This window comes from Pezoporus occidentalis, unplaced genomic scaffold (genome assembly GCF_034315485.1).
Source record: "Pezoporus occidentalis ecotype Australia unplaced genomic scaffold, CSIRO_AGI_Poc_V1 ctg445, whole genome shotgun sequence".
NCBI classification, from domain to species: Eukaryota; Metazoa; Chordata; class Aves; order Psittaciformes; family Psittacidae; genus Pezoporus; species Pezoporus occidentalis.
The window spans coordinates 56872-84722 of record NW_026915775.1 but is presented as its reverse complement, the minus strand read 5'-3'; the positions used below and the strand labels follow the sequence as shown (position 1 = coordinate 84722).

Genomic DNA, 27851 nt, shown 5'->3' with positions numbered 1-27851 from the left:
CCCTTAGCTTGGGGTGGGGGCTTTAATAGGTAATTAATAATAAATGAATCCCAGTCCCGATCCCAAACCCAGTGACCCCCATTCCAGGCGCCCCCCCCTAGGAGCAGGTGGTCCCCAATAAGCCACGCCCCCCTATTTTGCATACAGCCCCCCCCCTTCCCCCGAAGCGCGGCCCCTTTAAGGCCCCTCCCGGCGCCGCTGCCTACGGCGGGGAAGGGGGGGGAGAGGGAGGCGTGGCGTCACTGCCGCCAGCCAATCAGCGCGCGGCGTTTTCCGCGGGAAATCCGAATTTCGCGGGACGCCGTTTGGCGCTTAAAAAAAAACCAGCCCGAAAAACCGGAAAAAATAGAAAAAAATAAAAAAACCGCCCCCAAACCGGAGCGATCGGAGGGAAGGGGGGGGGGGGGGGCAGCGCCCGAGGCGGGGCCCAGCGCAGGGGGAGGTTCTGGGGCTAAACCCGCTTTTTCCCGCCCGGTTTTGGGCGCTTCTCTGCGGGGTTCTTCCCTCCCCAGAATGAGGTGGTGACCCCCCCCCCAGCCCCCCCGCCGGGGGTGCTCCTGCCCCCTCCTTCCCCCGGGCGGAGGCTGCTCGGGAGGACTTTGAATGCTGCGGCTCCCCAGGGGAGTGTCCCCCGCCGCGGGGAGGGGGGGCCCCATCCTCCTGCCCCCCCCTCCTCCTCCTCCTCCTCCTCAGCACCGGCACCACCCGAAGGAGGTCATGTCTGTGATGGGCTCCTCCGGGCGGGGGGGGCCCAGCCTGCGCACCCCCCCGCTACCCGCCGGCTGCCTCACCCAGCTCTACGCTCATGCCAGCGGCCCCGCTCCTCGGGGGGGGGCTCTTTGTGCCACCCCCCAGAGCCCCCAGCTCAGGACCCTGCGCTCGGCTTCGGCGGGACGGCTGCAGGTAAGGAGTCTGCACCCCATCCCCTCCTCGGGCACGGCTTGGGGGGGCTCCGTGCAGGGCTGGGGGACCGCAGCGCACACAGTGCCATCCCCTTCCTGACCCTGAAGCTTCCATTCGGGTCTGCGCCCCTTGGAGGTGTCGCTTTGGGGATGGGAGGTTTGGAATCGGAAGGGGCAGTGAAATGGTTCATAGGCTTCTCCACTTCCCTTTGCCTCTGTGTGCCTGCGGAGCTGGCTCCCGGCTTCCGCTTTTCACCCTTTGGAGGCCTTTTTCCTCCTCTTTCTGGCTTGGCAAACCTCTTCCCACCTTAGCGAGGGAGGCACCGTTCCTGCTCTATGGGGCTGTGACCCCCAGGGTGGAACACGGGGTTTGGGGCTGGGACCCAGAGACATGGTGGGGACAAGGGGTGGTTCAGCGCCACCGCCCAAGCTCGGTTCCTGCTGCGGTTACAGCAGGGCTTGCAATGCCTTTGTTTTTTTGGGGGGAGGGAGAAGGGGTTTGAAGCAATCCTCATCCTCCACGGGGCACCCCAAGGCTTTGAAGCAGGGGGATGTGGGTTGGCATGGGCAAGGGGCCTGCCTGTGTCCCTGTCACCCAGCCCACTGCCTCCAAACAGGGAAACTGAGGCACAAGTGGGGCACTGGGGCAGTGTCCGGTATTGGGGTGCACGGGTGGCTCTGCCCTTCCCATCCCGTCCCATCCCATCCCTCCTCCTGAAGGGTCCCCGCTGGCAGCTGGCATTTAATTCCCACCCACCGCGTCCAGCCCGGGCGCGCATCCAGCCCTCACTGTGAGCCTCTGTTCTCCCAGGTCCTGGGGGGGAGCCCAGACCCCGCTCCCTCCGGCTGAGGGGGTTTTAAGGCTTCATTGATGGACTGATTCCCCCTTTTCCCTGGGCCATGGCCACGGCTGTAGACAGGGGGTGGCTTTGCTCCCCACTTTGTGCCATGGCTGGGGCTGGTTGGGCTCCTGTAAGTCCTGTCCCGGGGGGGCTCTGGAGCCACCTGCCTCCTCTCCACCCTCTTTGTCCATGCGTCCTCTTTGCCCAGCATCTCACATCTGAGCCATGTGGGATGCTGCATCCTGCGCTGTTGGTTAAGGAGACACCTGCCCCTTCCCCGAAAAGCACCCTAAAACCTCAGGGTCCCGTTTCCATGCATCCCTGTGGAGCTGGTTTTGGGCTAAGGGCCTCTTTCGCATCACCATCATAATCACCATCACATAGCCAGGAGATGCTCAGAGTGTTCTGCCCACAACTGTGCCCTGAATGGGGATCTGTGGGGCTCATGTGACACCTGGAGGGCATCCCCCCCACTGCCTTACAAGTGGTGGCCCCATCCCATTCCCTGATGCTGTTGTCCCATTCCCAGCCCCACACCCCATTTATGACACAACCTTTGTGTGCAGATCCCAGGCAAGCATTATAATAAGCGTTTCCTCCCCATTCCCGAGCAGGGTAATTGCTGCCGCTCCCATCTCCCTGCTGGATTTGTGCTGGATAACTGAGCTGGGCCGGCTGGAGGGAGCCCATCACCCTGTGTCTGGCCATGGGGAACAGGGCTGGCTTGTTCCTCATCTCATGTATATTTCCCCTCTGATTTGAGGGTCCTGGAGCGGGTCAGTGTGTTCACCCCCATGAACAATGAGTGTCCTGCAGAGATTTTAGCATGTGCCAACCCCATCCTCACTATTTTCCATGGCCATATGGGGTCCCTGTAGGGGTTGTGGGGTCTTTATAGGGGTTGCAGGGTCTTGGAGGGCTCAACGCTGTGAAGGACCCAGCAATGTCCCTGCCTCCTCCATGCTGGAATAAAGATGTTCAGAGTCCACTGTGGTTTCGGTTTGAGCTGACAGCGCTGAGCAAAGAGCGCCCTGTGGGTGCTGGGCTGCAGTTCTGCTGCGGTGACCCATGGTGATCCCATGCCCTCCGTGATTCCATCAAGGGTGCTCCTGCCTGGGCAGGAGTGGGGGGCCTGGGGGTGCAGGGTTGGGATGGGTGTGAAGGTGGTGGCTGTTGGGTTGCCCTCAGAGGGGCTTTGACAGCCTCCAGCTCTTCTCTGCCAGGGAATGTCTCCAACCATCCGTGCTGGGATGGGGATGGAGATACCGGATGTGTCTTGGAGCGGAGAGTGGTACCCGTGGTGGGGGTACTGCCTTCCTCCCTGGCTCTGCACCAGAGCTCATCCTCCCTCCCCTGCCCACCATGGGGCTGAAACCCCTCAAATCTGGGGGTTCTGCATCCTCCTATCCCTGCTGGCTCTCATCCATCCCAAAGGCTGCACTGGGGGGATCTGATTCAGGGGCCCCTTGTCATGAGCAGCATCCCTGGCACGGTGGCGTGATCCCAGGGTGCCCATCCCTGGGTGCTGCTGTGTTCCCCCCCAGGGGGTGGCACTGGGGGGGGCTGGCACAAAGGCAGGGCCTGTGCAAGCCTGGAGAAGGCAGCGGGTGCTGTTGGCAGCAGGAGCCCCCAGGAGGGACAGGGCTGCTCTGATGCTGGGGCTGGGTATAGCCCCCGGCACTGAGGGCTGTTGGCAGGCAGAGCTGGCGGGGGGCCCATCTTCACCCCCTCCACCCCATTGCCTTCATCCTCCCCCCCCCCCCGTGTCTGAGCCCCTTTTCTCACCCCCAGCATCTTATTGGGGGTTCCCCCCACCTTGGGAAGCAGCACAAGGAGGGGGGTCCCCCCCATGCCCTGGAGTGGGGGGGTCTTGGTCCTTCCCCCCCATCTGCTCTGGATCATCCTGAGCCCTGGCAGGGTGCTGGGAGCCCCTCGCTGTGCCCCACTCAGCTGTCGTGTGCCTAATCCTGCCCGGGGGGGGGGTCTGGCAGCTGGGACACAGGAGAGACCCCCTTGTCCATTGTCCTTTGCTGTGCGTCCTGTCCCCCCCCCACTGAGCTCACCAGGCTCCCCCTGCCCCAATGCATGTGGGGTCCTCTTCCCCCCCCCTTCCTGTGCAGTAGGGATGGGAAACCACCTTTGGTGGCTGCGGTCCTGGGGGGGGTTGTAGGTGGCTGGGGGACACCAGGATTTGCTGTGGTTGTTTCCGTGCCTCAGTTTCCCCACTGGCAATGGGAACGTGGGTGTGTGGAGAAGGAAGGGTTCGGGTGCCAGGAGAAAGGGGGGGGATGCAGGATGCTGCTCCCCCCATCCCAAATCGCTCTGGCAGATGCACGGGGTCTGGTCGGGGGCAGGTGGTTCCCATGCACTCAGTGTTAACCATTGGGGTGCCGGCAGCCAGGGGGAGGGCACAGGGCTGGCGATGGAGGCGAATTCCCTGGGGAAAACCGGCTCCGGGAGAGGGAGGGAGGGACCAGATTCCCACAGGAGCTTGAGCCCAGCCTGGCTCCCTGGAGGGGGCGGAAAACAGCCCCCGGCGCCTCTGCCCCCCCCCGAGGTGCCCAACCCTTCCCCACGCATTGGGGTGCGCTCCCGAGGGAGCCGCAGTCGGAGCCAGCGCCGGGACCATGCGGGATGTGCTTGGGGGGACCCTGTGGGACAGCCCGGCCTGGGAGCAGGTACTGGGGGGGGGGGGGGCTATGGGATGGGGCTATGGGAGCTGCTTGGTGTTCTGTGTGTGTGCCCCAAACCCCCCTGCTCGTATTTAGGGGTCTGGTGTGGGGGGAATTTCCATGTGATTTGGTGACACCCCCCCCTTTTCCCTGGGTCTCTCTGTCCCAGGTGATGCTTTGGGGGTGCCTTGGGGGTGATTTCCAGTTGCTGCTTAGCCCTGGCAAAGGGACAGTGTGTGTGTGAGATACCCCCCCCCCTTGCCATGCCCCACTTCCCCTCCAGCTGAGTGCACATGTGTGGGGCACCCCATAGCAGCTGGGTGCCCTCAGCTGCCTCCAACCACGGCCAGAAATAAGGGAACAAAGGGGGGGGGGGGTGTGATGAAACCCCGCACCCCATCTGCCAGGGTGGGAGGGCAAGGATCCAGCCTTGGAGCTACCACGTTCCCAGGGCTTGTCCCTAAGGAGCTGTGCCAGGAACTGGGAGCAGGGGGAAATCCCCAGTGGCTGCCATGGGGGGAGCCGGGACCCCCCCATCTCCTCCCTCCCTGCTGGGTGCTGTGGGAACCCTTCCCACAATGGGTTTTGCAGCCGGATGAGCCCCTTGCAAGAAACCTCCCTTGGACTCCACCACCTCCGGAGGTCCCTTCCAGCCCAGTCGATTCCCTTCCGTGCTTTCATCCCAGGCTGCGGCACCCAGGGCTCACCCATGCCCCCGGGGGTGGCCGGGGGGGTGCCTGGCTCCATCCCAGTGTGGGCTTTTCTCTCCTGCTCCAGGCCAAGAGGAAGCTAGACCTGGAGGGCCCTGGATTCCGCACGCCCAAAGGGAAGGGCAGGACCTTGGCACAGGTCCCCAGCCCCAGGAGTAAGTGGTGCTGGGGGAGATGGGGCAGGGGGGAGCCTGGAGGGGGACAGAGCTGCTGCCGCATCCCCTTTAGCACCAGCCAAGGGGCTCTTTGGGCCTCTCCAGCTCACTGCCCCTGCACAGTGCTCCCCTGGGGGGGGCTGTGGCTGGGTTATTTCTCTCCCAGGGTTGGGTTGTGCCCCGCTCCCTGTCCCAAATGGGATTTCCCCTCCTTTCCCTGCAGCTCCCAAGTCTCCCGGGGAGAAAACGCGCTACGACACCTCCCTGGGGCTGCTCACCAAGAAGTTCATCCGCCTCCTGCACGAGTCCCCCGACGGCGTCGTGGACCTCAACCGAGCGGCCGAGGTGCTGGGGGTGCAGAAGCGCCGCATCTACGACATCACCAACGTGCTGGAGGGCATCCAGCTCATCCGCAAGAAGTCGAAGAACCACATCCAGTGGATGTAGGCGATGCCGTGGAGGCGGGCGCGGGATGGGATGGGATGGGATGGGATGGGATAAAGGGCGCAGGGGAGGTGGTTTGGGATGCGCCGCCACTCGGTGCTGTCTCTGTCTGCAGGGGGACGGGGATCTTCGAGGACACGGCGGTGATGCTGAAGCAGCAGGCGCTGCGGGGGGAGCTGGCCGAGCTGGCCAGGATGGAAAGGAGCCTGGACCAGGTCCTGCAGGACTGCAACCTGCAGCTCCGGGAGCTGACTGACAACGAAGCCAACCAGAGATATCCTTGCTGGATAGGGGCACAGGGCAGGGGGGACAGCAGGAGGAGCTCCTTGTCCCCCGGGTGGCTTTCCCTGGGCTGGTGGGGGGGTGTTTGGAGGATGCTGCTGGGAGAGGGGATGAGCCATCCTGCTTGCAGCCGGTCCTTTTCCTATAGCCCATCCCTGTCCACGCTGGCCTATGTCACCTACCAGGACCTCCGTGCCATCAGCAGCTTCCAGGAGCAGACGGTGATTGCCGTGAAGGCTCCTCCGGAGACGCAACTGGAGGTGCCGGACTTCAGTGAGGTGTGTGTGGGGCTGGGAGCTGTTCCCCCCGTTGCAGCAGGGTCAGGGCCAGGCTGTGGGTGCATCTGCACCATAGAACCAAAGAACCATGGAATGGTTCAGGTTGGAAGGGGTCTTAAAGCTCATCCAGTGCCATGGGTAGGGACGCCTTCCACTAGAGCAGGTTGCTCCAAGCTCCATCCAACCTGGCCTTGAACACTGCCAGGGATGGGGCATTTACAGCTTCCTTAGGCAACCCATTCCAGTGACTCAGCACCCTCACAGTAAGGAACTTCTTATCTCCAACCTGAAGTGCCCCTGTTTCAGTCTGAACCCATCACCCCTTGTCCTATCACTCTAGACCCTGATGAAGAGCCCCTTTCCAGCATCCTTGTAGCCCCTTCAGACACTGGAAGCTGCTCTGAGGTCTCCACGCAGCTTCTCTTCTTCAGGCTGAACAGCCCCAGTGTTCTCAGCCTGGCTCCTATGGGAGCTGCTCCAGCCCCTGAGCATCCTCGTGGCCTCCTCTGGACTTGCTCCAACAGCTCCATGTATCTGGGGCATCCCAAGGGTGCAGCCCAGCATGGGCCTGGGTGGTTTTGGGGTGTCTCCATGGGGCTGTGTGACCCTGGGCTGGTCATTCAGGGGTTGCAGCGCTCTGCCTGGACCCCCTGCATAGGTTGGGGCAGTGGGGTGGGATATGGGTGCCCTTCTGAGCCTTGCTCTGCCCCTCCAGGGTAACTTCCAGCTCCACCTGAAGAGCACCACCAGCCCCATTGAGGTGTACCTCTGCCCAGAGGAGATCCAGGAGGAGAGCCCCACCAAGGACCGCAGCATCCCCTCCACTGCCGCCTCCCCATGGCACCACAGCAACCCCCTTTCCCTGCCAAACAGCCCTGGGCCAGCCCCACCACCCCCCACCTCCATTCCTCCGAGCTGGGGGGGGGCAGGAACCCCCTCCTCACCCCCATCTCTGCCTCTCTGTGTGCCGGGGGGGCCCAGCTCGCTGCTGGAGGTGGAAGCTGGGCTCCTGGGCTCACCCCATCACCTCCTGCAGCAGACTGAGGACCAGCTGCCCTGCGCCTCCTCCACCTTGGACTCGGGACCCTTTGTCACCTTCTCGCCCCCCCTGGGGCAGGACGATTACCTCTGGGGGCTGGAGGGCGAGGGCGTCAGTGACCTCTTCGAGGCGTATGACCTGGGGGAGCTGCTGAAGCACTGAGCATGGGGGACATCCCTGCTGCCTCGCTCGTGCACTGAGCGCGCAGGGTCTCTGCGGGGCGGCTGGGCAGCGTGGGGTGGGTTGGGGCCATGAGGGTGGTGATGGGGCGCTCACGGTGGCCACCCTGGGTGGGTTCGCCCCGTGTTGGTCACCTCAGGGCTGTGGTTGTCACCTCCAGGGATGTGGGAAGGACGCAGTCAGGTCCCATGGGGTGCTGGTGTTGATGCTCCCCACTATAAGCTCCCACCGCTGTGGGTGCATGGGGTGGGTTAGGGTGGTAGAGAAACCCCTGTCCAGAATGAGCTGCCTGGGGGGGGGTGGTGGGGTGTTCATGGTCTGGGGCCACTCCCCACTTAGCCTGGTTCTTTGGAATCATCATGGCTCATTCTGAGCTGTTTCCCACTCCATGGCTGGAAAACCCCTACTAAACCCCATGGAGAGGGGCTTGGGAAGCAGCGCGGGATGAGCCCCTGGACGTGGAGCAGGATATGACTTGGAGTTGTGCTGTTGTAAGATAGATGTACTTATTGCACTGTATTTATATGCCCCCCCCTTGGCACGGCACTGGTGGGGTTGGTTTGCAAGTGAGTGTACTGAAGTTTTCCTTCCTTTGGGTTGGTTCTGCTGTGGGTTGGCTCTCGGGTGCTGTGGGTGAGTGTGTTTTTGGCATGGGAAAATCTGTGGCATTTGATGTTTTCTGCCCGGGAGGGGATGAAATGAAATAAAAGAGACCTTTGGAGTTAGAAGGGGCTGTTTTAAGCAGCAAAATGCTGGAGGAGGGAGGTGTTGGGCTGGTTTTGCTCCTGGTTTTGGTGTAAAAAAAGCCTGTTTGGGGGGCTTTTTAACTGGCCAGCCTGCTCTGGAGGAGCTGGTGGAGATGAGGTTGAGGTGAAGCTGTGGCTGGAGTGAGGGAAACGCGTCTGACCTGCTGTGGGTCAGTGATTTCCAGCCCAAATCTGGTTGGGATGAGCCTTTGCCTGAGCTTGAGCCCCTTGAACCAGGAGCGTGGGAAAGGCCCCAGGGTTTGGGATGGGATGGGATGGGCTTGTACACCGGGTTTGAGGGCTGGTTGGGTGGCTGCGTTGCAACCCAATCTCGGTGTGGCTGTGCCTATGGAGGGTCCTTCCCCATGGGGCTGCACTGGGTTGCCAGCTCCTGCCCAGTCACGTTGTGACCGGGTGATGCCGGTGGTACCCAGCACTGGCTGGGGATGCAGTGTTGGTCAGGGTACCCAGTGATGTCCGAGGTACCTGGTGACGGCCAGTGGTACCCAGTGATGATCAGGGTATCCAGTGGTGCCTGACAGTACCCAGTGACATCTGGTGATAGCCGGTGGTACTTGGGGTCATCAGGTGGGGCAGAGGAAGACAAGGAGGAGGAGGGAGAAGAGGCGCAGGAGAGCCCCGAGCCAGGTAAGCCGGGTGATGGGCACAAAACGCTCTATCCACGGCACACATCTCCGTGTCCCTGCGCGGGGGGGGGGGGATGTCCCATGGCCATGTCGCTCCCCCCCCGCAGTCCCCAGGCTGGCCAGGAGGTGGCAGGGCCACCCCAGCAAAGGGGGTGTCCCCGGCCCCGCGGCACCCCCGTGTCCCCCAGGGGAGGCTCTGGGGGTCCCTGTCTTTTGGGGGGGCGTCTTACCCATGGGACCAAACCTGACCCCCGTAGCGCAGGTGTGGCCTGACCAGTGCTGGCTCTATAGGACAGTGACATCTCTGTCTGCTGGTGATGGCCTCGGTGAAGTCCTCAGCATCCTGTTGCCTTTCTTTGCCGCAGTTCCTACTCAGCTTGCGCCCACCAGGACCCGCAGGTCCCCCTGCACAGAGCTGGTGCCAGCCTGTGCTGTGCTCTTGGCTTGCATTTTCCGGCGTGCAAGACCTGACACTTGTGCTTGTTGAACTCACAGACTCACAGAATGGTTTGGGTTGGAAGGGACCTTAAAGCTCCTCCAGCCCCAACCCCTGCCACGGGCAGGGACCCCTTCCTCTAGAGCAGCTTGCTCCAAGCCCCTGTGTCCAACCTGGCCTTGAACACTGCCAGGGATGGGGCAGCCACAGCTTCTCTGGGCACCCTGTGCCAGCGCCTCAGCACCCTCACAGGGAAGCGCTTCTGCCTAAGAGCTCAGCTCAGTCTCCCCTCGGGCAGGTTAAAGCCATTTCCTTTGGCCTGTCCCTGCATCCCTTGTCCCAAGCCCCTCTCCAGGTTTCCTGCAGCCCCTTCAGGCACTGGAGCTGCTCTGAGGTCTCCCCTTCAGGAGCCTTCTCTTCTCCAGGCTGAACCCCTCAGCCCATCCCCCCCCTCCCCCCTCTCCATCCCTCCCCCCCAGCCCTCCCCCCCCAGCCCTCCCCCCCCCTCCCCGAAGTTTTGCGGGATGCGATCCCCGCCGGGTCCCTTCCCCTTTAACGGCCGGGCGGGGCTCCCGCATGACGCGGGGTGGGGGGGGCGGGCGCAGCTCCCGGGGCCGGGCACGGGGCGCTGAGCGGGGCCTCGCCGGCACCCCCGGGGCGCTCCGCACGGAGCCCCCCCAGCCCCGCTCCGTCCCGTCCCGTCCCGTCCCGCACCGCCCCGCACCGCCCCGCACCGCAATGCCCGAGCAGCTCAGCGTGGCCGAGTTCCTGGCGGTGACCGGCGAGGACCTGAGCTCCCCGGCCGCGGCCGCCTTCGCCCCCAAGATGCACAAGTGCCGGGGGGCGGTGGGGGCTCTGGAAGAGGTGAGTGGGGTTATGGGGGGGTCCCCACCTCAGCACAGCCCCGCAGCACCGGTCCCGCACCCGCGGGGCTCCTTCATTCCTTGGGCTTGGGTTTATCAGGGTCCCTTCAGCCCGAGACCCCCCCTGTTCGACTGGTGGGAACCCTGAAGGGGGTGTTTTGGGCACCCTGAAGTCGGTGTTTAGGGCACCCTAAAGTGTGTGACTTGGGTACCCTAAAATGGGTGTTTGGGGCACACTAATGTGTGTGTTTTGGGTACCCTAAAGTGTGTGTTTTGGGCACCCTAAAGTCGGTGTTTTGGGCACACTAATGTGTGTGTTTTGGGTACCCTAAAATGAGTGTTTTGGGCACGCTAAAATCGGTGTTTTGGCCACCCTAAAGTAAGTGTTTGGGACCCTCGGGCTGGTTGCATCCCCCCAGCAGCCCCAGCGGGTGCTTTTCTGAGTCCAAAGGCTGCAGAAACGGGTAAAACTCTTCTTTCAACCTCCTGTAAAGGGTTAATTTCCAGCTCTGGGTCCCCCTCTGCACCCCCAGAGCATCCCCTGCCCAGTTCAGGGCATCCCCTCCTGGGGCCAGGGCTTCTCCCTGGGGCTGGGCAGAGCATCAGCCCCATGGCTCTCATCCACTCTGGAGGTCCTGGAGCCAGCCCTGATGCGCTGCTGTGTCCATGGGGTCCCCCCCCCATGCTATTAAAGCCATTTTCAATCCCCCCTGCCCCATAACGCCCGGCTGCATTTGCAGGCAGGGAGGAGGTGGTGGGGTTGCCTTCGTCCCCCTTCTCCTGCCTGGAATAAAGGCAGTTTCCAGCTGGTCCCGTGGCTTTTGCCAACTCCTCTTAGCGCAGGAATGGCTTTGAAGGGGAGCCAGGGCTGGTGGGGAGTGTGGGGCCCCAGGTGCCGGGATCCCCGGGGGCAGCGGGATGGGCGTCCCAAGGCCTGGAAGACTGGGGATGCACCATGGAGCATCCTGGTCCCTGCCAGCATGTGTTGGATCTTCCTCTCAGCCAGGAATGGGGAAGGCAGCTCTAGCCAGGAGGAAGCAGCAGGGATTTCACTTGGTTGCTCCAGAGGTGAAGGGGGTATAGGGATGGGGGCAGGAGCAGAGGCGTCCCCCTGGAATGGCAGGGATCTCTGTGGGGTTTGCTCAGCAGAGCCCCCCTCCCACTGGAGGTTGTGGGAACTCTTGTGGGGGCCAAAGCTCTGCCAGGCCTTTGGTGTCCTGATGCTCCAGCAGGAGGGGAAGTGGGAAATCCAAGCAAAGGAATCCCGGCCCCATGCCATCATCTGCTGCGTCCTGCTCCCAGCCCCATAGAGCTGTCAGCCTGGTCCCTGGCACCCACAGTGCCTCCTTCACCAGGCAGCACCAGCCGGCAGCGAGGGGGGGAGGAAGGCAAAAGAATGGCCCCATTGAGCATCCCAGTGGGGCTGTGTTGCAAGTGTGGATCCGTCCCTTCCTCCATCCCCGCTGGGAATCCCTCATGCTTCCATCCTGCCATGCTGATGTCCTCAGCTTCTCCAGAGCAGGAGCCCTCATCCCTGGCTGGGTCTGGGGGTGACGGGTGCTGTGGGAGGGTTGTCCTGGTCCTGCTGAAGCCCGTATCCTCAGCATCCATCTCAGCACATCAGGGATGCCAGCGATGCCCAGAGCAGTGCAGTGATTTCCTCTGTATTTCCCACCCCAGTGCCGGGCTCTGCCTGCCCTGTCCCCACTGCTTGACTCATGGACCCCTTCCTGAAAGCCACTATGTCCTTCCCCAGAGCGTCCTTAATCCCTGCTCTGCACCGGCCCCATTCAGCCTCCTGCTACACTGTCCTGGACACTCGGAGCAGCTTCTTCCCCCCACTTGCACAGTGATGCATCCAGAACTGCCTCAGTTTCCCCTTCCTGAGGCTACGCCAGGTTTCCAAACCTAGCCCTGGCTTCCCTCCCAAGTCACGGGATGCTCCAGAGAGCCTGGTCTGCCTGGATTTGGGAGGCGTTGGGGCACTCCAGTATCCTCCCCATTGCAGATGCATCGCGTTGTAGATGATCCTGCCTCAGCTCCAGTCCCCTCCCAGCCGGCTCATCCCGGCCAAAGCTCCTCTTGCAGCATCCCATCCAACCAGGAGGGCCTTGGAGAGCGGCTCCAGGGCCAGGCTGACCCCGCTGTCAGGAAATCGGCCTTGACATCAGCCACAAAGCCTTCAGCCTTGAGAGCAGGAGCAAGAGAAATCTCTTTATTGCAGCTCCTCCGTGGTTTCATCCCTGCCCTTCTTCATGTTCACGCCCTCTAAATATTTCCAGCCTGTTATCATGCCTCTGGTACCTGCAGCCAAGACGCCCTTAACCCTTTCCTATGGCTGAGGCTGGCGTTCCTTAACCCTTGCTGGATGCTCTGCAGGCAGCAATAGAGGCTGGGCTGGCATTGGGCTGGCATTGGGGTTCAGTTTGCCCTGGTGGGGGCAAAGAGGGCTCGGGAGGGATGGAGTGAGGAAGAGGGGGTGTGGAAGCCCCCCAGGTTGTGGGGTTTATGTGCTTTAGGTCCCTGTTGGGCACCAGTAGGTCCTGGTTTTGGCTCTCCCATGGACCTCTGTGGGGAGCTAGCCACCTCCCAGGGCTCTCACTGGCCATAGGGACACAGAGCCACAGGCTGGTTTAGTCATGCTGTGTGATGCTTCATCCCTTCCTTGGTTGGAACAGCCCTTGCGAGAGCCAGGGAGGCATTTCCCATGGGCACTGGGATCCAAAGGGGTGCTGGGCGTGCTGGCCAAGCCTCTCACCCCTTACATCTTGCTCCAGCCCACCTCTCTGGGGGCAGCCAGAGCCATGGGCATCCCGGGTGTTCCTGGAATGCCTCCGGCTCCTCTTGCAGCACCAGGAGCTTGGCTGCTGCCCCACACATCTGCATGGCAGAGCAGCAGCGGTGGGGCTGAGCGCTGGCTGTGCTTGGCAGGGCTCCTGAGCTCCACTTGTTTTCCTTCTCCGCAGAGCCTGGATGGGGACCAAGCCGTGCTCCAGAGGATCAGGAAATATGTGAAAGCCATTCATGTCTCCGGGCTCAGTGAGTTGTGCTTCAAGAGGGGATGGGCATCACTGGACCACCAGACTCTGTGATGGGTCTCATCCTGCATCCAACACTGTATCATGGGGTGATGCAGGAGGGAGGCCATAGGTGGGATGTGGGTGCTTGTAGCCTCTCAGTGTCATAAGGTGCCAAAAACTGTCTCAAAAAGATGTAAAAAGGGGAAATGGAGGCCTCAAAGGGAGGTTGTTTAGGGCAGAGCACTGCTGTCCTGCTGTGGAGGGATGGGGAGATGGATGCTGGTGGGACATGGTTCCGTGACGCTCCCCATGTGATGCCTCAGGGTCACCGTGTCCCTCTCTGGTGTCTCCCCATGCAGCCCACGTGGAGAATGAGGAGCAGTACAGCGAGGCCCTGGAGAGCTTTGGGAACAACCACCTCTCCCAGAACAACCACGAGCTCTCCACCGGCTTCCTCAACCTGGCCGTGTTCACCCGCGAGGTCACCGCGCTCTTCAAGAACCTGGTGAGCTCCCCCCGCCCTCCGGCTGCGCTCTGCATCCAGCCGTCGCCAGCACATCCAGGTGGATCTGGGAGCGTGGCCCCAGTGCTCCCAGTTCAGCTGCCCTCGAGCCAGCAATCCCCATCCCGGCCCCGGGAACACGCTCCTCCTGCTTCCAACCCATCCAATGCGCCTCTTGCTGCATTGACAGCTCATTCCCAGCTCCGCTGGGATTCGCCGGCTGCTTGGAGTTGCTCTTTTCTCTCCTTTCCCCCCCTTTTCTTCCTGGTTTTTCCCCCCTCACATCAATTGCATCTCTTGATCTCGCTTGCCAAGAAGTAAATCAAAGCCAGGCTGAGCTTGCAGAGCCGAGCTGGCAGCGCATTCCCCACCTCAGGAATGGCTCTGCTGGAGAAGTTGGTTCCGGGTCTATGCAAAGCCCTGGGGGGTGTTTCCGTGGCCTGGTCCCCTCTCTGGTCCCTTTTATGTCTGCTTTCCAATGGGTGCTTTTGGCTCTGCAGAAGGAGTTTTATCTCTGCTGCCCTTCTCCTTCAGATCCTTGCATCTTCCCCTGTTACCCATTCGGGGCCTCCCCGCTCCTCCCCTTCCCCATCCCAGGCTATCCCAGCCTGGCTGGATCCCCGCGCTCCATAGGGATCTGTGGGATCCATCCTGATGGAGGAGCCAGACCAGTTCCCGGCCCCCCACCGCTGCTGCTGTGCTCCCCCCCGGAGCAGGGTTATGTCTGTGGATCCAAGAGCTGGGTTTCCCCCCTGGAGCTGTCGGAAGTGGCTGCATTGCTGTCCCCAAACCCCAGGAAAGGGGGGATGCTTCCTTGGCATCGGGGGGGCCATGGAGGGGCCGGTGGCATCACCGGGTGCCGCGCTGTGAGGAAGGGGACGGGGACGGGGTGCGGATGGAAGGGAAGAGCTTTGCTTTTGGCAGCCGTGGCGCTGATGTGGTTTGTGGGAAGGGCCCCACGTCAGACATCTTGCAGCCAGCTCCAACAAGCCCCAGCCTGCCCGGTGCCTGCATCCCGGCTCCAACCCTGCTTCCAGCCTCTTTAACCCTTCACAGGGCAGCCATGGAGGTCCCAGCACCAGGAGGGATGCGGGGCTCTGGCTCCTTCACCTGCCCTGAGGTGGGGACCCTGTGGGGTGACCCCATCTCTACTCCGCACAGGTACAGAACCTGAACAACATCGTCTCCTTCCCCCTGGACAGCCTGCTGAAGGGGCAGCTGAAGGACGGGCGCCTGGTGAGTCCCCTCCAGTGCTGTCCCCGTATTGCGGCGAGAGCCCTGTGGCAGGCTTGGATCACATCCCTGGCCAGAAGAAGGGACCTGTGCCCAGGGAATGGTGGAATGAGGTTGGGAATGACAAGAGCAAGGGGTGGGGACAAGGAGCAGGGCAGGGCGCAGTGATGGAGAGCAGAGCCTTCGGCTGCTTCAGTGCCACCAGCCTTCACCTTCCCTGACGCCTGCCATCCCCTCTTCCCTTTTCCCGCAGGACTCCAAGAAGCAGATTGAGAAAGCCTGGAAGGATTACGAGACCAAAGTGTAAGGAACCCACTGCCTCAGGCACAATCCTCCTAATCCTGCTCTGCACAAAGGTGTTTTGTCCCGGGGGCTGCACTGATTGGTGCCAGTTTGCCGTCAGGACGGCTCTGATCCAGCCTTTCCCAACTTAGAGGGGCTGGAGGTGTTTGTCCTGATCCCATTCCCGTCGCAGCCACAGCCCTTGAGATGACCCTGACCTGCTCTGTGCTGTCCACAGGGGGAAGATGGAGAAGGAGAAGGAACGAGCCCGCGTGGCCGGGCTCATCCAGGCGGAGCCGTCCGCAGCCGAGGTGGCCGAGGATATGCAGAAGGAGCGGCGGCTCTTCCAGCTCCACATGTGCGAGGTAGGGGCAGTGCCGGGATGGGGACCTCAGGGCCTCATTGTGTCCCCACCAAAGCAGCCCCACAGGGTGCTGTGTGGGACCCTCCGCTGTTCCCGTCCCATCCCTGCATGGTCCCAGGGTCCCCATCCCCAAGTTGGGGTCTCTGGGATGTGGCTGTGAATGGTACCCATGGGTTCCGCTGCAGCAAGGTACCCGGGGTTCCACCTGCATCCTCCCACAGGCTGGCATTTGGGGCAAAAAGTGAGCTTTTTGGGTCACACCCAGAGGTTGGCTTTGTGGTTTGACCCTATTCTCAAAACTGCTTCAAGAAGCTCTTGGGTTTGGGTTAGGGGGGCTCCTGAGTGGCCCCACATCCCCCATGATACCAGGGGTCCATTCTCAGGTGAGATGGGAATAGGTGAAGGCTGGAGACCCAGTGTCAGCCCCACCAGGGAAGAGGGACCCCAGCAGCCCCATAAGCACCTTGAGAGTAGGGGACAAGTCCCCAGTGGCTTGTCCCAAGGGGTCTGCCACATCCCTGAGGACCAGGCAGCAGCATCAGAGCCTGCAGCCCCGTGTCGGTCATCCTGGCAAGGGGGTGCAGGGAGGATGCTGCACCCGCCACAGCGGGACCAGGGAGCTGGGACCCGGCCAGATGAGTCACTGCCTTGAATAGCACCACTGTGAAACACACAACAGTGCTTGGGAACAACGGGAGCTGCATCCCGGGTGGGGAGGGACCGCTGCCGGCAACGCTGGCACGGGGGTGTGTGTGCCAGTGTGCACGGGAGCTGCTGCTTGCCTGGCAATGGGGGGTATGATGCCATTCCCATCACAGGAATGGTTGGTTGCATCTCCTCATCATGGGGCATCTTGCACCCCCAGGGCATGGGGATGGATGCGTGTAGTTGGATCCAGATCCAGGCAGTGCTGGGAGCATCCCTTTCTGGGGCTCAGCCAGCTGGAAGCCCCATGATGGGCTTTGCATCTCCAGCTTGTGTGGAGCCATGCAACCACGCTTTCAGACTGGGGTACCAGGAGGCTCCATCCCCAAGGCTTTATCCCACTGCAGTACTTCCCCACCATGGAAAGCCCCTGGAGCTGCCTTCCCCTCCCCTTGCTTCCCACTGGAAAGCATCCTCCAGCAGCTGTGCCGGCTGGATCAGAGCTCCAAGGGGAAAATCTCTTCCCCTCCCTTACTTTGCTGTGGGGGAGCAAGGCTCTGGGTCTTTCTTGCCTGCAGCTGATGGATGGGTTGAATGCATGAAGCTGAAATTCCCCATCCCATGGGACAGCTCCGTGTGGATCACAGAGCTCCAGGGCTGATGTGCTGCAGGTGCTGGGTTTGTTTGGAGCCAAGGGGTCATGTCTTCAAAACCAGTTAGTTTTCCCTTCATGAGCTGCCTCGGGTCTGGGTTATTTATTAACTCCAGAAGCATGGAATGATGGGACAGGAATGCTTGGCTGGGAGCCCCGGGCGCCTGCTTTTGGTCCTTGAACTGCTCTGGTCTTGGAGGACTTCCAGAGCCAGGTTTTACTGAGGGTGGTCCCCAGCCAGTGTCTTAACGCTCCTCCCTGCACCGGGAAGGGGAGGCAGGGGCTGGGGTGAGCATCCTCTTTCCTCTGGGGTGCTTCCAGCCTTGTCTCCATCACCTCACCCAGCGTCCCCTCCTCCTGCAGTACCTGCTGAAAGCCAGCGAGTCCCAGATGAAGCAGGGACCAGATTTCCTGCAGAGCCTCATCAAGTTTTTCCACGCTCAACACAAGTAGGTGCTGCTCGGGTCACCCCATGAGGGTCTGGGACCTTCTCCCATCCCAGCTCCATCAAGCTGCTGGTGAAGAGCCCATCGCTCTCCGCTTGCACCCAATGATGGGGAGCTGAAACATGCTTTGTTGGCTTGAGGAGCTGTAAACGTGGCCATGGGGGACGTGGGAAAGGGGTTGGCTCGGGATACATCTGATGATTTGGTTTCTGGATGGATTTCCAGGGATGAGTTCAGCTGAGTGGCTCTGCTGTTAGCCAGGGGGCTCATAGCGAGGGTGTTTGGAATGCGGATTAACATCCACTTGTCTTTTCCCTTTGCTCCATGAGTCTGGAATAGCAGCATGTGGGTGCCATGTCGTCACCTCCTACTCTGGAGTGGGGAAACTGAGGCAAGGGAGGGGACAGTCCCATTGGCCAAGTGTGGGGCTGTGACCCAGAGATTGCATTGCCCTAGAGGCCAATCCTGCATGCCAAACACCCCGAATACTTGGGGTATCTAGACCCCATGGGCTGAGATTGGGGTCCCAATGGGATAAAGCTTCCCTCAGGGGGGTGTGTGTGTTGCTATGGTCTCGGGCCACGGCGTCTCTCAAAGATCCTCTTTCTTCCCCTCCATCCTCCCCATCTGCATCTCAATCCCATGGGACAAATGCCCAGTTTCTTCCAAGACGGCTGGAAAGCTGCCCAGAACCTCTACCCCTTCATTGAGAAGCTGGCTGTGTCCCTCCATGCGGTACGTCCCCACGTGTCACCCCACAAGCCTCGGAGGCCGCCCGCACTCAGGGCAGCAGGGAGGGCAGTGGCTGAGGTCTCCTGCACTCAGTGCAGCAGTGAGGGCAGTGGCTGAGGTCTCCTGCACTCAGGGCAGCAGTGAGGGCAGTGGCTGAGGTCTCCTGCACTCAGTGCAGCAGTGAGGGCAGTGGCTGAGGTCTCCTGCACTCAGGGCAGCAGTGAGGGCAGTGGCTGAGGTCTCCTGCACTCAGTGCAGCAGTGAGCATCAGCCGCCTCCCTTCCCAGCTCCACCAAGCACAGGAGGAGGAGGTGAAGCAGCTCACGCAGACCCGCGATTCCCTCCGCAGCATCCTGCAGCTGGACAGCAAGGAGGTGAGGTCCCAGGATGGGCAGTGGGGAGCTGGGATGGTGCCCGGTGGATGGGAAGCAGCAAGGGAAGGAGAGGACCAATGGGGACATCTGAGGGAGCAGCAGGGCAGGAGATGTGGGAGATGCTCCAAGGCTGGGAGGGGATGGAGACCACTGCATCCACGTAATGATGAGGTGCCAGCAGCCACCTCTGCACTTCTCACTTTGCTTTTTAAATGCCTTTTCCCAGGAAAACCTGAGCAGGAAGAACTCTGGCAGTGGCTACAGCATCCACCAGCACCAAGGGAACAAGCAGTATGGGACGGAGAAGTCGGGGTTTCTCTACAAGAAGAGTGATGGGTGAGGATGGTGCCCGGAGAGCTCCTGGCTCTATCCTGGTCTTGCTGTGGGAGGCCCCCGAGGTGGAACTGTTGGGATGAGGTTTTTGGTTGCTGTTGGATGGGTCTTCGGGTGCAATTGGTCCCATCTGGTCTTAAGCATCCATCAATGCTTGGTGAATGGGATGTCTGCCCCGGCTGGGGGAGAATCCAGGGGATGGAAAGGAGAAGGTTTGGAGGTGGTGCCAGGGAGCCTTCCCCTGCAGTGGTTTGGTGTCATCAGCCCATTTCTTATCTGAAGACCCCCAGGAGGCTCTGGTGCTTTTCCTGTGATGCTCTCCTGGGTAGCTGGTGCTGTGGGTTCAGTGTCCTTGGCTATGGGTCTCCAGCCCAATAGCACAACCCCGTGTACAGAAAGCCATTGGGTTCCTCATGAGAGCTTCCATAGGTGACCTGGGAGGCAGATGGATGTGGGTGATCGGTGCCATGTAGTGCATCCTCACTCCTCTTCCTCCTCCTCAGGATCCGCAAAGTGTGGCAGAAGAGGAAGTGTGGGGTGAAGTACGGCTGTCTGACCATCTCCCACAGCACGGTGAGGGCCACGGGGGGGCTGCAGCCCTGACCCTCACTTCTCCAAGCCCTGTTCTCCTGCAAAGGGTTGGAGAGGGTCCGAGCCTCCTAATCCCAAGAGGGGTTAGCATCCCTCAGAGGTGCCATGGGAAGGATGCGCTCCGTGCTGCACGTCCCAGCCCTTCCCAATCCCTTCCTAACCTGCCTCCATCCTCACACCCCGCAGATCAACCGTCCCCCCGTCAAGCTGAACCTCCTGACCTGCCAAGTGCGGCCCCACGCCGAGGAGAAGAAATGCTTCGACCTGGTGACACGTGAGTGTTTGTGCCCCTGCTGATGGGGATCGCCCATGGGAAGTCCCTGGGTTTTCCCAGCACTTGCTGGTCCTCTGCCACCCTTTGTCCTTTTCACCTGGTTCTGGGCATCTCCCCGGAAGGACCAACTTCTGCAAGGAGATGGAGCAAGCGCAAGGCAAAAAGATGTCGCTAGAGGGCTTAGGTGATGGAAGAGTGATGTGCAATGAGTCACAGCATCCCACTCTGGTTTGGGTTGGAAAGGACCTTAAAGTTCATCGAGCTCCAACCCCCTGCCACGGGCAGGGACACCTTCCACTAGAGCAGCTTGCTCCAAGCCCTGGCCAGTGTCAGGGTGCCAGTGTCCCCCCACCCTCACAGGGAAGAACTTTCTTACATCCAACCTAAATGTCCCTTAAGTTTGATTTAGTTTTACATTAAAGCAGCCCCTTTTGGAGTAGTTTCAGCCCCTTCCTGCTGTCCTGGGCACCCCCAAATCCCTCTCCTCACTTTCTTCCCCTCTCCCCACCCCTGCAGACAACAGGACATACCACTTCCAAGCGGAGGACGAGCAGGAGTGCATTGTGTAAGTGCCACAGCCCATCCCTGCGCCTTACAACGCCTGATCCCGCTCTTCCTTCCCCATGCCCATCCTTACGGCTCCCTCTTGCCCAGGTGGGTCTCGGTGCTGCAGAACAGCAAAGATGAAGCCTTGAGCAATGCCTTCAAGGGGGACCCTAGCAGTGGTGGGGCGGCAGCGGGCAGTGGGGCGGATGGTGGCCTGCAGGAGCTCACCAAGGTGGTCATCAGCGAGGTGAAGAACATGCCTGGAAACAAGCAGTGTTGTGACTGCGGGGCCCCGGGTAGGTTGGGCCTTGGGGCGTCCCCCATCTCCCTGGCTGTGGGTTGGTTTGCAGCATCCCATGGGGCTGGGTGGTGATGCTGAGCACCTCAACACCCCAGACCCTACGTGGCTCTCCACCAACCTGGGCATCCTGACGTGCATCGAGTGCTCCGGCATCCATCGGGAGCTGGGCGTGCATTACTCCCGCATCCAGTCTCTCACCCTGGATGTACTCAGCACCTCCGAGCTGCTGGTAAGCTGCTCCCTGAGCCACTGGGATCATAGAGCCAGAGGATGGGTTTGGGTTGGAAAGGACCTCAAGATGATGTAGTGTCAGCCCACTGCCATCACCCTCTGTGGCTCCCAAACCTAATGGGATGCAGAGTTCATCCCTGCTCCTCCATCCCATCTGTGCCCAGTTTGCTCCAGTGCTCCTAAACTTGCCTCAGTCTCCCCAGCAGCAGTGTCCAGCCCCCGCTGTGGTGCTTTGGGCAAGGGGGGGTGTCCCTGCTTGTTAAGGGGGGGGATGTGGTCAGCCCCTTGGGTAGACTTCCCCTACCATGGAAGAGCATCATCCCTGGGGGGACGCTGCTCCGGGAAGGTCCTGTGTGGGTGCAGTGGGCTCCTTCCCTCTGTCCCCAGGATGGAGATGGGGATCTGGCTGGGGGGGGCAGGTGAGTGTGGCCAGGAGGGCTCATCTCCCCCATCCCTGTCTGCCCACAGCTGGCTGTGAACATCGGGAATACCCGCTTCAATGAGATCATGGAGGCCACGCTGCCCAGCCAGGACTGCCCCAAGCCCTCGGCCAGCAGCGATATGTGAGTCGGTCACTGGCCAGGGGGCTCGGGGTGTGCTGGGAGGAAGAGGAGGAGGAGGAAGAGGAGCACACGGTGCTCAGTCCTTATCCCCACGCTGCTGCCCATTGGCTCTGAGACAGCTTGGGATGGGAAAAGGGGGAGACCGTGGCGTCCTCACTGGTGCGGACTGCACCGTCCTTGGAGCACGAGGGTTCAGGCGGAGGCAGGAGCCCAGCGGTGCCGATGAGGAGGGTCTCTCCCTGTGTCCATCCAAGCCCACTCCACAGCACCATTCCCACAGGGCTGCCCGCAAGGAGTACATCGTGGCCAAGTACATGGAGCGCCGCTACGTGCACAAGAGCGGGCACGAGGACCCCCATCGCCTCTGGGAAGCCATTCGTGGCCGGGACCTCCTGGCCCTGCTCCAGGCCTTTGCCGAGGGGCAGGATCTGGCCAAGCCTCTGGCCAGCCCTGAGGGCCAGGTGAGTGCTCTGCTCCCCCTGCCTGGCAGCAGACATGGGGCTGCCCACTTTGGGTGCCCGTGCTCTGCGTTTGCCTTTGGGTGCAGGGGTGGCCTTGGGAAGATGAGCATCCTTGGGTCCAGCTCTCCTCCATCTCATGGGAAATGAGCATCCTTGGGTCCAGCTCTCCTCTATCTCATGGGAAATGAGCATCCTTGGGTCCAGCTCTCCTCTATCTCATGGGAAATGAGCATCCTTGGGTCCAGCTCTCCTCTATCTCATGGGAAATGAGCATCCTTGGGTCCAGCTCTCCTCTATCTCATGGAGATGAGCATCCTTGGGTCCAGCTCTCCTCTAACTCATGGAGATGAGCATCCTTGGGTCCAGCTCTCCTCTATCTCATGGGAAATGAGCATCCTTGGGTCCAGCTCTCCTCTGTCTCATGGGAAATGAGCATCCTTGGGTCCAGCTCTCCTCTATCTCATGGGAAATGAGCATCCTTGGGTCCAGCTCTCCTCTATCTCATGGGAAATGAGCATCCTTGGGTCCAGCTCTCCTATATCTCATGGGAAATGAGCATCCTTGGGTCCAGCTCTCCTCTATCTCATGGGAAATGAGCATCCTTGGGTCCAGCTCTCCTCTATCTCATGGGAAATGAGCATCCTTGGGTCCAGCTCTCCTATATCTCATGGGAAATGAGCATCCTTGGGTCCAGCTCTCCTCTATCTCATGGGAAATGAGCATCCTTGGGTCCAGCTCTCCTCTTATCTCATGGGAGATGAGCATTCTTGGGTCCAGCTCTCCTCCCTCTCATGGGAAATGAGCATCCTTGGGTCCAGCTCTCCTCTATCTCATGGGAAATGAGCATCCTTGGGTCCAGCTCTCCTCTACCTCATGGAGATGAGCGTCCTTGGGTCCAGCTCTCCTCTATCGCATGGGAAATGAGCATCCTTGGGTCCAGCTCTCCTCTATCTCATGGAGATGAGCATTCTTGGGTCCAGCTCTCCTCTATCTCATGGGAGATGAGCATCCTTGGGTCCAGCTCTCCTCCATCTCATGGGAAATGAGCATCCTTGGGTCCAGCTCTCCTCCATCTCATGGGAATGAGCATCCTTGGGTCCAGCTCTCCTCTCCCTCATGGAGATGAGCATCCTCAGGTTCACCCCTCCCCTCCATCTCTTGGCAGGACCTGGGCGAGCTGGCACTGCACATGGCCGTGCGCCACGCTGACAGATCATCTCTTCCTCTGGTGGACTTCATCATCCAGAACGGGTACGTCCCCTGCCCGCTTCCCAGGCAGGACCACAGGGGCTGATGCTTGCGTGCCCTCAAGCCTTGAGTTCCTTGCAGGGGGACGCTGGACCGGGTGACGCAGGACGGGAACACGGCTCTGCACTACGGCGCGCTTTACAACCAGCCCAACTGCCTCAAGCTGCTCCTCAAGGGCAAAGCCACCTTCACCACGGGTATGAGGCTGGGATGGGGAGAGGGGGGTTTGGGGTTCCCCAGTGACTGGGACCCATCCCCTTTGTCCCTCGGGCAGTAAACGCAGCGGGCGAGACGGCGCTGGATGTGGCGAGGAGGCTGAAGCACTCGGAGTGCGAGGAGCTGGTAGGTGGGAGGAAGATGAGGAGGGAGATGCTCAGGCTGAGCAGAGGGGGCTGAAGCACCGGCGTGGTGGCAGGGGGCTGCTGGGACCTGCCCCCCCCCCCATCCTGACACCCTCCTGCCCTTCCCTATCCGGCAGCTGGAGCAGGCACAGGCAGAGAAGCTCTCCCTACAGATCCATGTGGATTACGACTGGGAGCCTGCCCAGGAGTTCCCCTATGACAGCGAGGACGAGCTGGAGGAGAAGGTACCCATGTGGGGTTATGGGCGGGACGGGGACACCCCACATCCCCAGCGAGGGCTCCGGGGGTGCAGACCCCGGTGTGGGGCAGCCCTAGAGCCGGGTGCCTGTCCCCAGGTCAGCCCCCTGCAGCGCTCCTTCAAGGGCACATCGCCACCGGCCCCCAGCCCCCAGGCCCGCTGGAGCTGCACGGGGATGGACATCACCAACCGGACCTACGAGAGCATCCTGGTGCCCTCGCGCCCCGCGCCCCGCCGGGCCCACAGCGAGGAGATCCCCCCCCCGCTGCCCCTCAAAAACCCCACACGGGGCAGCGCCCGCCCCAAACCCAGCCCCACCGGTGAGTGGGGGGTTCCCCCGTCACCCAGACACCCGATGGGTTTCTGTGGTTACTGCCCCTCCATCTGTGTTGTCCCATAGAGCGCCCTGAGCTGCCCTGGCAGGCGTCGGAGCCCCACTTCTCCAGCAGTGGGGGTGCCCTGGACGGCACCGTGGGCCCCCCTGGCACCCGCAGCCCTACTGAGAGCCGGAGGGCAGCGTACTGGGAGACCCGCTCTGAGACAGAGACCAGCACCCGGCGGGGGCCAGAGCTGAGCCCCACAGCCCCCGACATCCCCCCTGTCAAGTTTGGGTATGGACATTCCCCCTTGTCCCAGTGTTGGGGCTGGGGGGGGCTCATTGCATTGGTTGGCTTCATCCTGTGCCAGCCACCCCCCTGTAGGCATGGGGGGACATGGAGCAAAGGGGACATGGAGTCCCCAGGGGAATTGATGCTCTGGGATGCAGGAGGGGACAAGGGAATTGATGCTCTGGGATGCAGGAGGGGACAAGGGTACTGATGCTCTGGGATGCAGGAGGGGGCAAGGGAATTGATGCTCTGGGATGCAGGAGGGGACAAGGGAATTGATGCTCTGGGATGCAGGAGGGGACAAGGGAATTGATGCTCTGGGATGCAGGAGGGGACAAGGGTACTGATGCTCTGGGATGCAGGAGGGGGCAAGGGAATTGATGCTCTGGGATGCAGGAGGGGACAAGGGAATTGATGCTCTGGGATGCAGGAGGGGACAAGGGAATTCATACTCTGGGATGCAGGAGGGGACAAGGGAATTGATGCTCTGGGATGCAGGAGGGGACAAGGGTACTGATGCTCTGGGATGCAGGAGGGGGCAAGGGAATTGATGCTCTGGGATGCAGGAGGGGGCAAGGGAATTGATGCTCTGGGATGCAGGAGGGGACAAGGGTATTGATGCTCTGGGATGCAGGAGGGGACAAGGGAATTGATGCTCTGGGATGCAGAAGGGGACAAGGGAATTGATGCTCTGGGATGCAGGAGGGGACAAGGGAATTGATGCTCTGGGATGCAGGAGGGGACAAGGGAATTGATGCTCTGGGATGCAGGAGGGGACAAGGGAAGGGAATTGATGCTCTGGGATGCAGGAGGGGACAAGGGTATTGATGCTCTGGGATGCAGGAGGGGACAAGGGAATTGATGCTCTGGGATGCAGGAGGGGACAAGGGAATTGATGCTCTGGGATGCAGAAGGGGACAAGGGAATTGATGCTCTGGGATGCAGGAGGGGACAAGGGAATTGATACCCTGGGATGCAGGAGGGGACAAGGGAATTGATGCTCTGGGATGCAGGAGGGGACAAGGCAATTGATACCCTGGGATGCAGGAGGGGACAAGGGAATTGATGCTCTGGGATGCAGGAGGGGACAAGGGAATTGATGCTCTGGGATGCAGAAGGGGACAAGGGAATTGATGCTCTAGGATGCAGCAGGGGACAAGGGAATTGGTGCTCTGGGATGCAGGAGGGGACAAGGGAATTGATACCCTGGGATGCAGGAGGGGACAAGGGAATTGATGCTCTGGGATGCAGAAGGGGACAAGGGAATTGATGCTCTAGGATGCAGCAGGGGACAAGGGAATTGGTGCTCTGGGATGCAGGAGGGGACAAGGGAATTGATACCCTGGGATGCAGGAGGGGACTAGGTTCTGGGCTGTCCCTAGGGAAGGTGATGTGGGATATTTGGGGTGACACCAAGTTCCCCTGTGAGTTATCAGTTTCCCTTTTGGGAAGTTGGGTGGGAATGGGCTTGTTGTAGGGAGGATGGAGCCCACCCCCATCAGCAGCCAGGGAGCTGTGGGGTGGGATCTGGGCCCCATGAGGGGGCTCTGCCCCCATTGAGCCCCCACAGGAAGGGCTTGGTGCATCATTGAGGGGGTGACGCTGTCCCCAGCAGCTCCGAGAGCACCCGCTCCTACCGGCGCATCAGTGGTGTGGGGGGCAAGGCCGTGTCCCCCCAGAGCCCTGCTGAGGACCCCAGCGGCAGCAAGGTGCCCCCTGTGCCCATGCCCAGGAGGTTCGCCCCGGTAGGTGCCAACAGGGGGTGTCTCAGAGGGGCTGTGATGGTGGTTGGGGGGTCACCCTCTGCATGCCCAGACTTCCCTTTCCCCCTTTCCCCCTTTCCCCCTTTCCCCCTTTCCCCCTTATCCCAGGGTGGAAGATGGACGCATCGGGGGTATCACATCCCTGCACCCCCATTGGGAGGTGGCTTTGGGGGGTGTCCATGACCCCTTCTCCCCCCTTTGCAGGCGAAGGGGCGGCAGAAGCGGGTGAAGGCGGTGGCTGACTGCAGGGGGGACAAGGCGCGGGAGCTGACCTTCTCCAAGGGCGAGGTGATCGTGGTGACGCGGGAGGAGGACGAGCAGAGCTGGGTGAGGGTCACCGGGGTGCTGGGGCCCGATCCTGGTCTATTCCCCCCCCTTCCCTTCCCTTCCAGCTGGAGGAGGTTCTGTGTTCACGGGGGGTGCGGATGGGTGATGGCCCCATCTGTGATGCAGGAGGGCGCTCACGGATGGGTCACTGCAGCTTTGCCTCTCTAAATCCCTCTGGGAATGGGGATATCGGCCCCAGAGCCTCTCCCCTACCCAAGGTCCTCTCATGGAATGGGTTGGGAGGGGCCTTAAAGCTCAGCCTCCCCTCTGGCAGGAGGTTAAAGCCCATTCCCCTTTATCCTATCCCTTGTCCCAAGCCCCTCTCCAGGTTTCCTGCAGCCCCTTTAGGCCCTGAAGCTGCTCTGAGGTCTCCCCTTAAGGAGCCTTCACTTCTCCAGGTTTAGTTCTCAGCCCTATCTCAGAGCTGGGGCTCCCATAGCCTGACCCCCCCCTGCACCCCCCAGGTTGGCTTCATCGAGGGCGATGGATCCCGCACCGGAGTGTTCCCAGCCAGTTTCGTGCACCTCCTGCAGGACTGATGGGTGCCCGCGGCCCCTTCACCCTCGCTGTCCTCAGCAGAGCCGGGACCCATCCGGTCCCCTTCCATTGGGACCAGCATCCATGGATGGCGGCTGCGGGGAGCTCAAGGGCTGCTGCCTGCCCCGTGCGTAGGGCAGAGACCAGGCACGCTCACGGCACTCACGGCCTGAGAGGGTCCCTTGGTGTCCCCCTGCTCATCCCCGGCGCTTCCTCCTCTCCTGCCCGCATGGGTTTGGGGATGGAGGAGCTGCACTGGGTGCCCCTCGCCCTCCTCTGCTGGGGAGCCATGGACCCCCCTTCCCAGCTTGGGGGCTTCTGGGGTTGGGGGTACAGGGCTGGGAAGCAGCTGCCTCCCCCCATCCTTCTTCCCTACCCCAACTGTGAAGCCTGTGGGATGAGTAGGGAATAGCAAAGGGCTTTTATTGGCCTCTCCTTGGGGGGCCGGTGGGCTCTGAGGATGCAGGACAATGCCCGTTCCCTGCTCTTGGGGGGGGGGTCAGTGGCACCATGGAGCTCCTGCCCCATATCCTGTGCCTGGGTGGGTGCTGGATCACCGCCCCAGCCCTGGGGGGGTCTTCAAAGGGATTTTACAGCTGTTTTGGGACCAATGTTCCCCCCCCCCCCCATCCTGGTGCCCTTTGGGAACCACCTACCCCCCTCCCCCCCCGAGTCACCCCATTCCCATTTTGGGGTCAAATGTGTCATCTCAAACAGTTTTGTTCATGTTTTCTGTCTCTAATAAAACCATGGGTTTTGTAAGGGCCTGGCTGCTCGATGAGGGGCACAGCTCCTGCCATGGGGCTGGCAGCCCCCACCCTGCCCGATGCTGATGCCACCTCCCAGGTGGGTACCAGAGGCTCTGTGCCCTCCCAGTGCCCATCAGTGATGGGAGCCTGGGATTTAGGGTGCTGAGCATGGGGGGAGCACTGCTTTGTGTGGGAATGGGTGCACCAGGTGGGGTTTGGGCTCTCATGGGTGTCCTCCCTGCATGGGAGCCAGCCTGGGGTGCCCCCCCTATG

General features: G+C 61.3%; 2 protein-coding genes across 4 annotated transcripts; both read left to right on the top strand.

Annotated features, from left to right (window-relative positions):
* Positions 1–419: 419 nt before the first annotated feature.
* On the top strand, positions 420–7517 carry E2F2 (E2F transcription factor 2). Of its 2 annotated transcripts, XM_062635027.1 has the most exons (6): positions 420–903; positions 5194–5281; positions 5505–5724; positions 5841–5999; positions 6171–6285; positions 7001–7517. In XM_062635027.1, exons 1-6 carry the CDS (start codon positions 604–606, stop codon positions 7484–7486), a joined length of 1368 nt encoding a protein of 455 aa, XP_062491011.1. In that variant the 5' UTR covers positions 420–603; the 3' UTR covers positions 7487–7517. The 2 variants fall into 2 exon arrangements, with proteins under 2 accessions (XP_062491011.1, XP_062491010.1); XM_062635026.1 differs by lacking the exon at positions 5841–5999 and having other exon boundaries at positions 6156–6285.
* Positions 7518–10071: 2554 nt separating this feature from the next.
* ASAP3 (ArfGAP with SH3 domain, ankyrin repeat and PH domain 3) lies at positions 10072–27591 on the top strand. Of its 2 annotated transcripts, none has more exons than XM_062635024.1 (26): positions 10072–10197; positions 13163–13235; positions 13576–13721; positions 14880–14954; positions 15205–15254; positions 15472–15598; positions 17258–17343; positions 18000–18075; positions 18360–18446; positions 18673–18782; positions 19283–19352; positions 19557–19644; positions 20161–20209; positions 20299–20486; positions 20587–20720; positions 21191–21285; positions 21566–21746; positions 22912–22997; positions 23076–23191; positions 23269–23336; positions 23473–23580; positions 23692–23914; positions 23995–24205; positions 25818–25947; positions 26170–26292; positions 26757–27591. In XM_062635024.1, exons 1-26 carry the CDS (start codon positions 10072–10074, stop codon positions 26829–26831), a joined length of 2901 nt encoding a protein of 966 aa, XP_062491008.1. In that variant the 3' UTR covers positions 26832–27591. The 2 variants fall into 2 exon arrangements, with proteins under 2 accessions (XP_062491008.1, XP_062491007.1); XM_062635023.1 differs by having other exon boundaries at positions 25815–25947.
* The last annotated feature ends 260 nt before the right edge of the window (positions 27592–27851 follow it).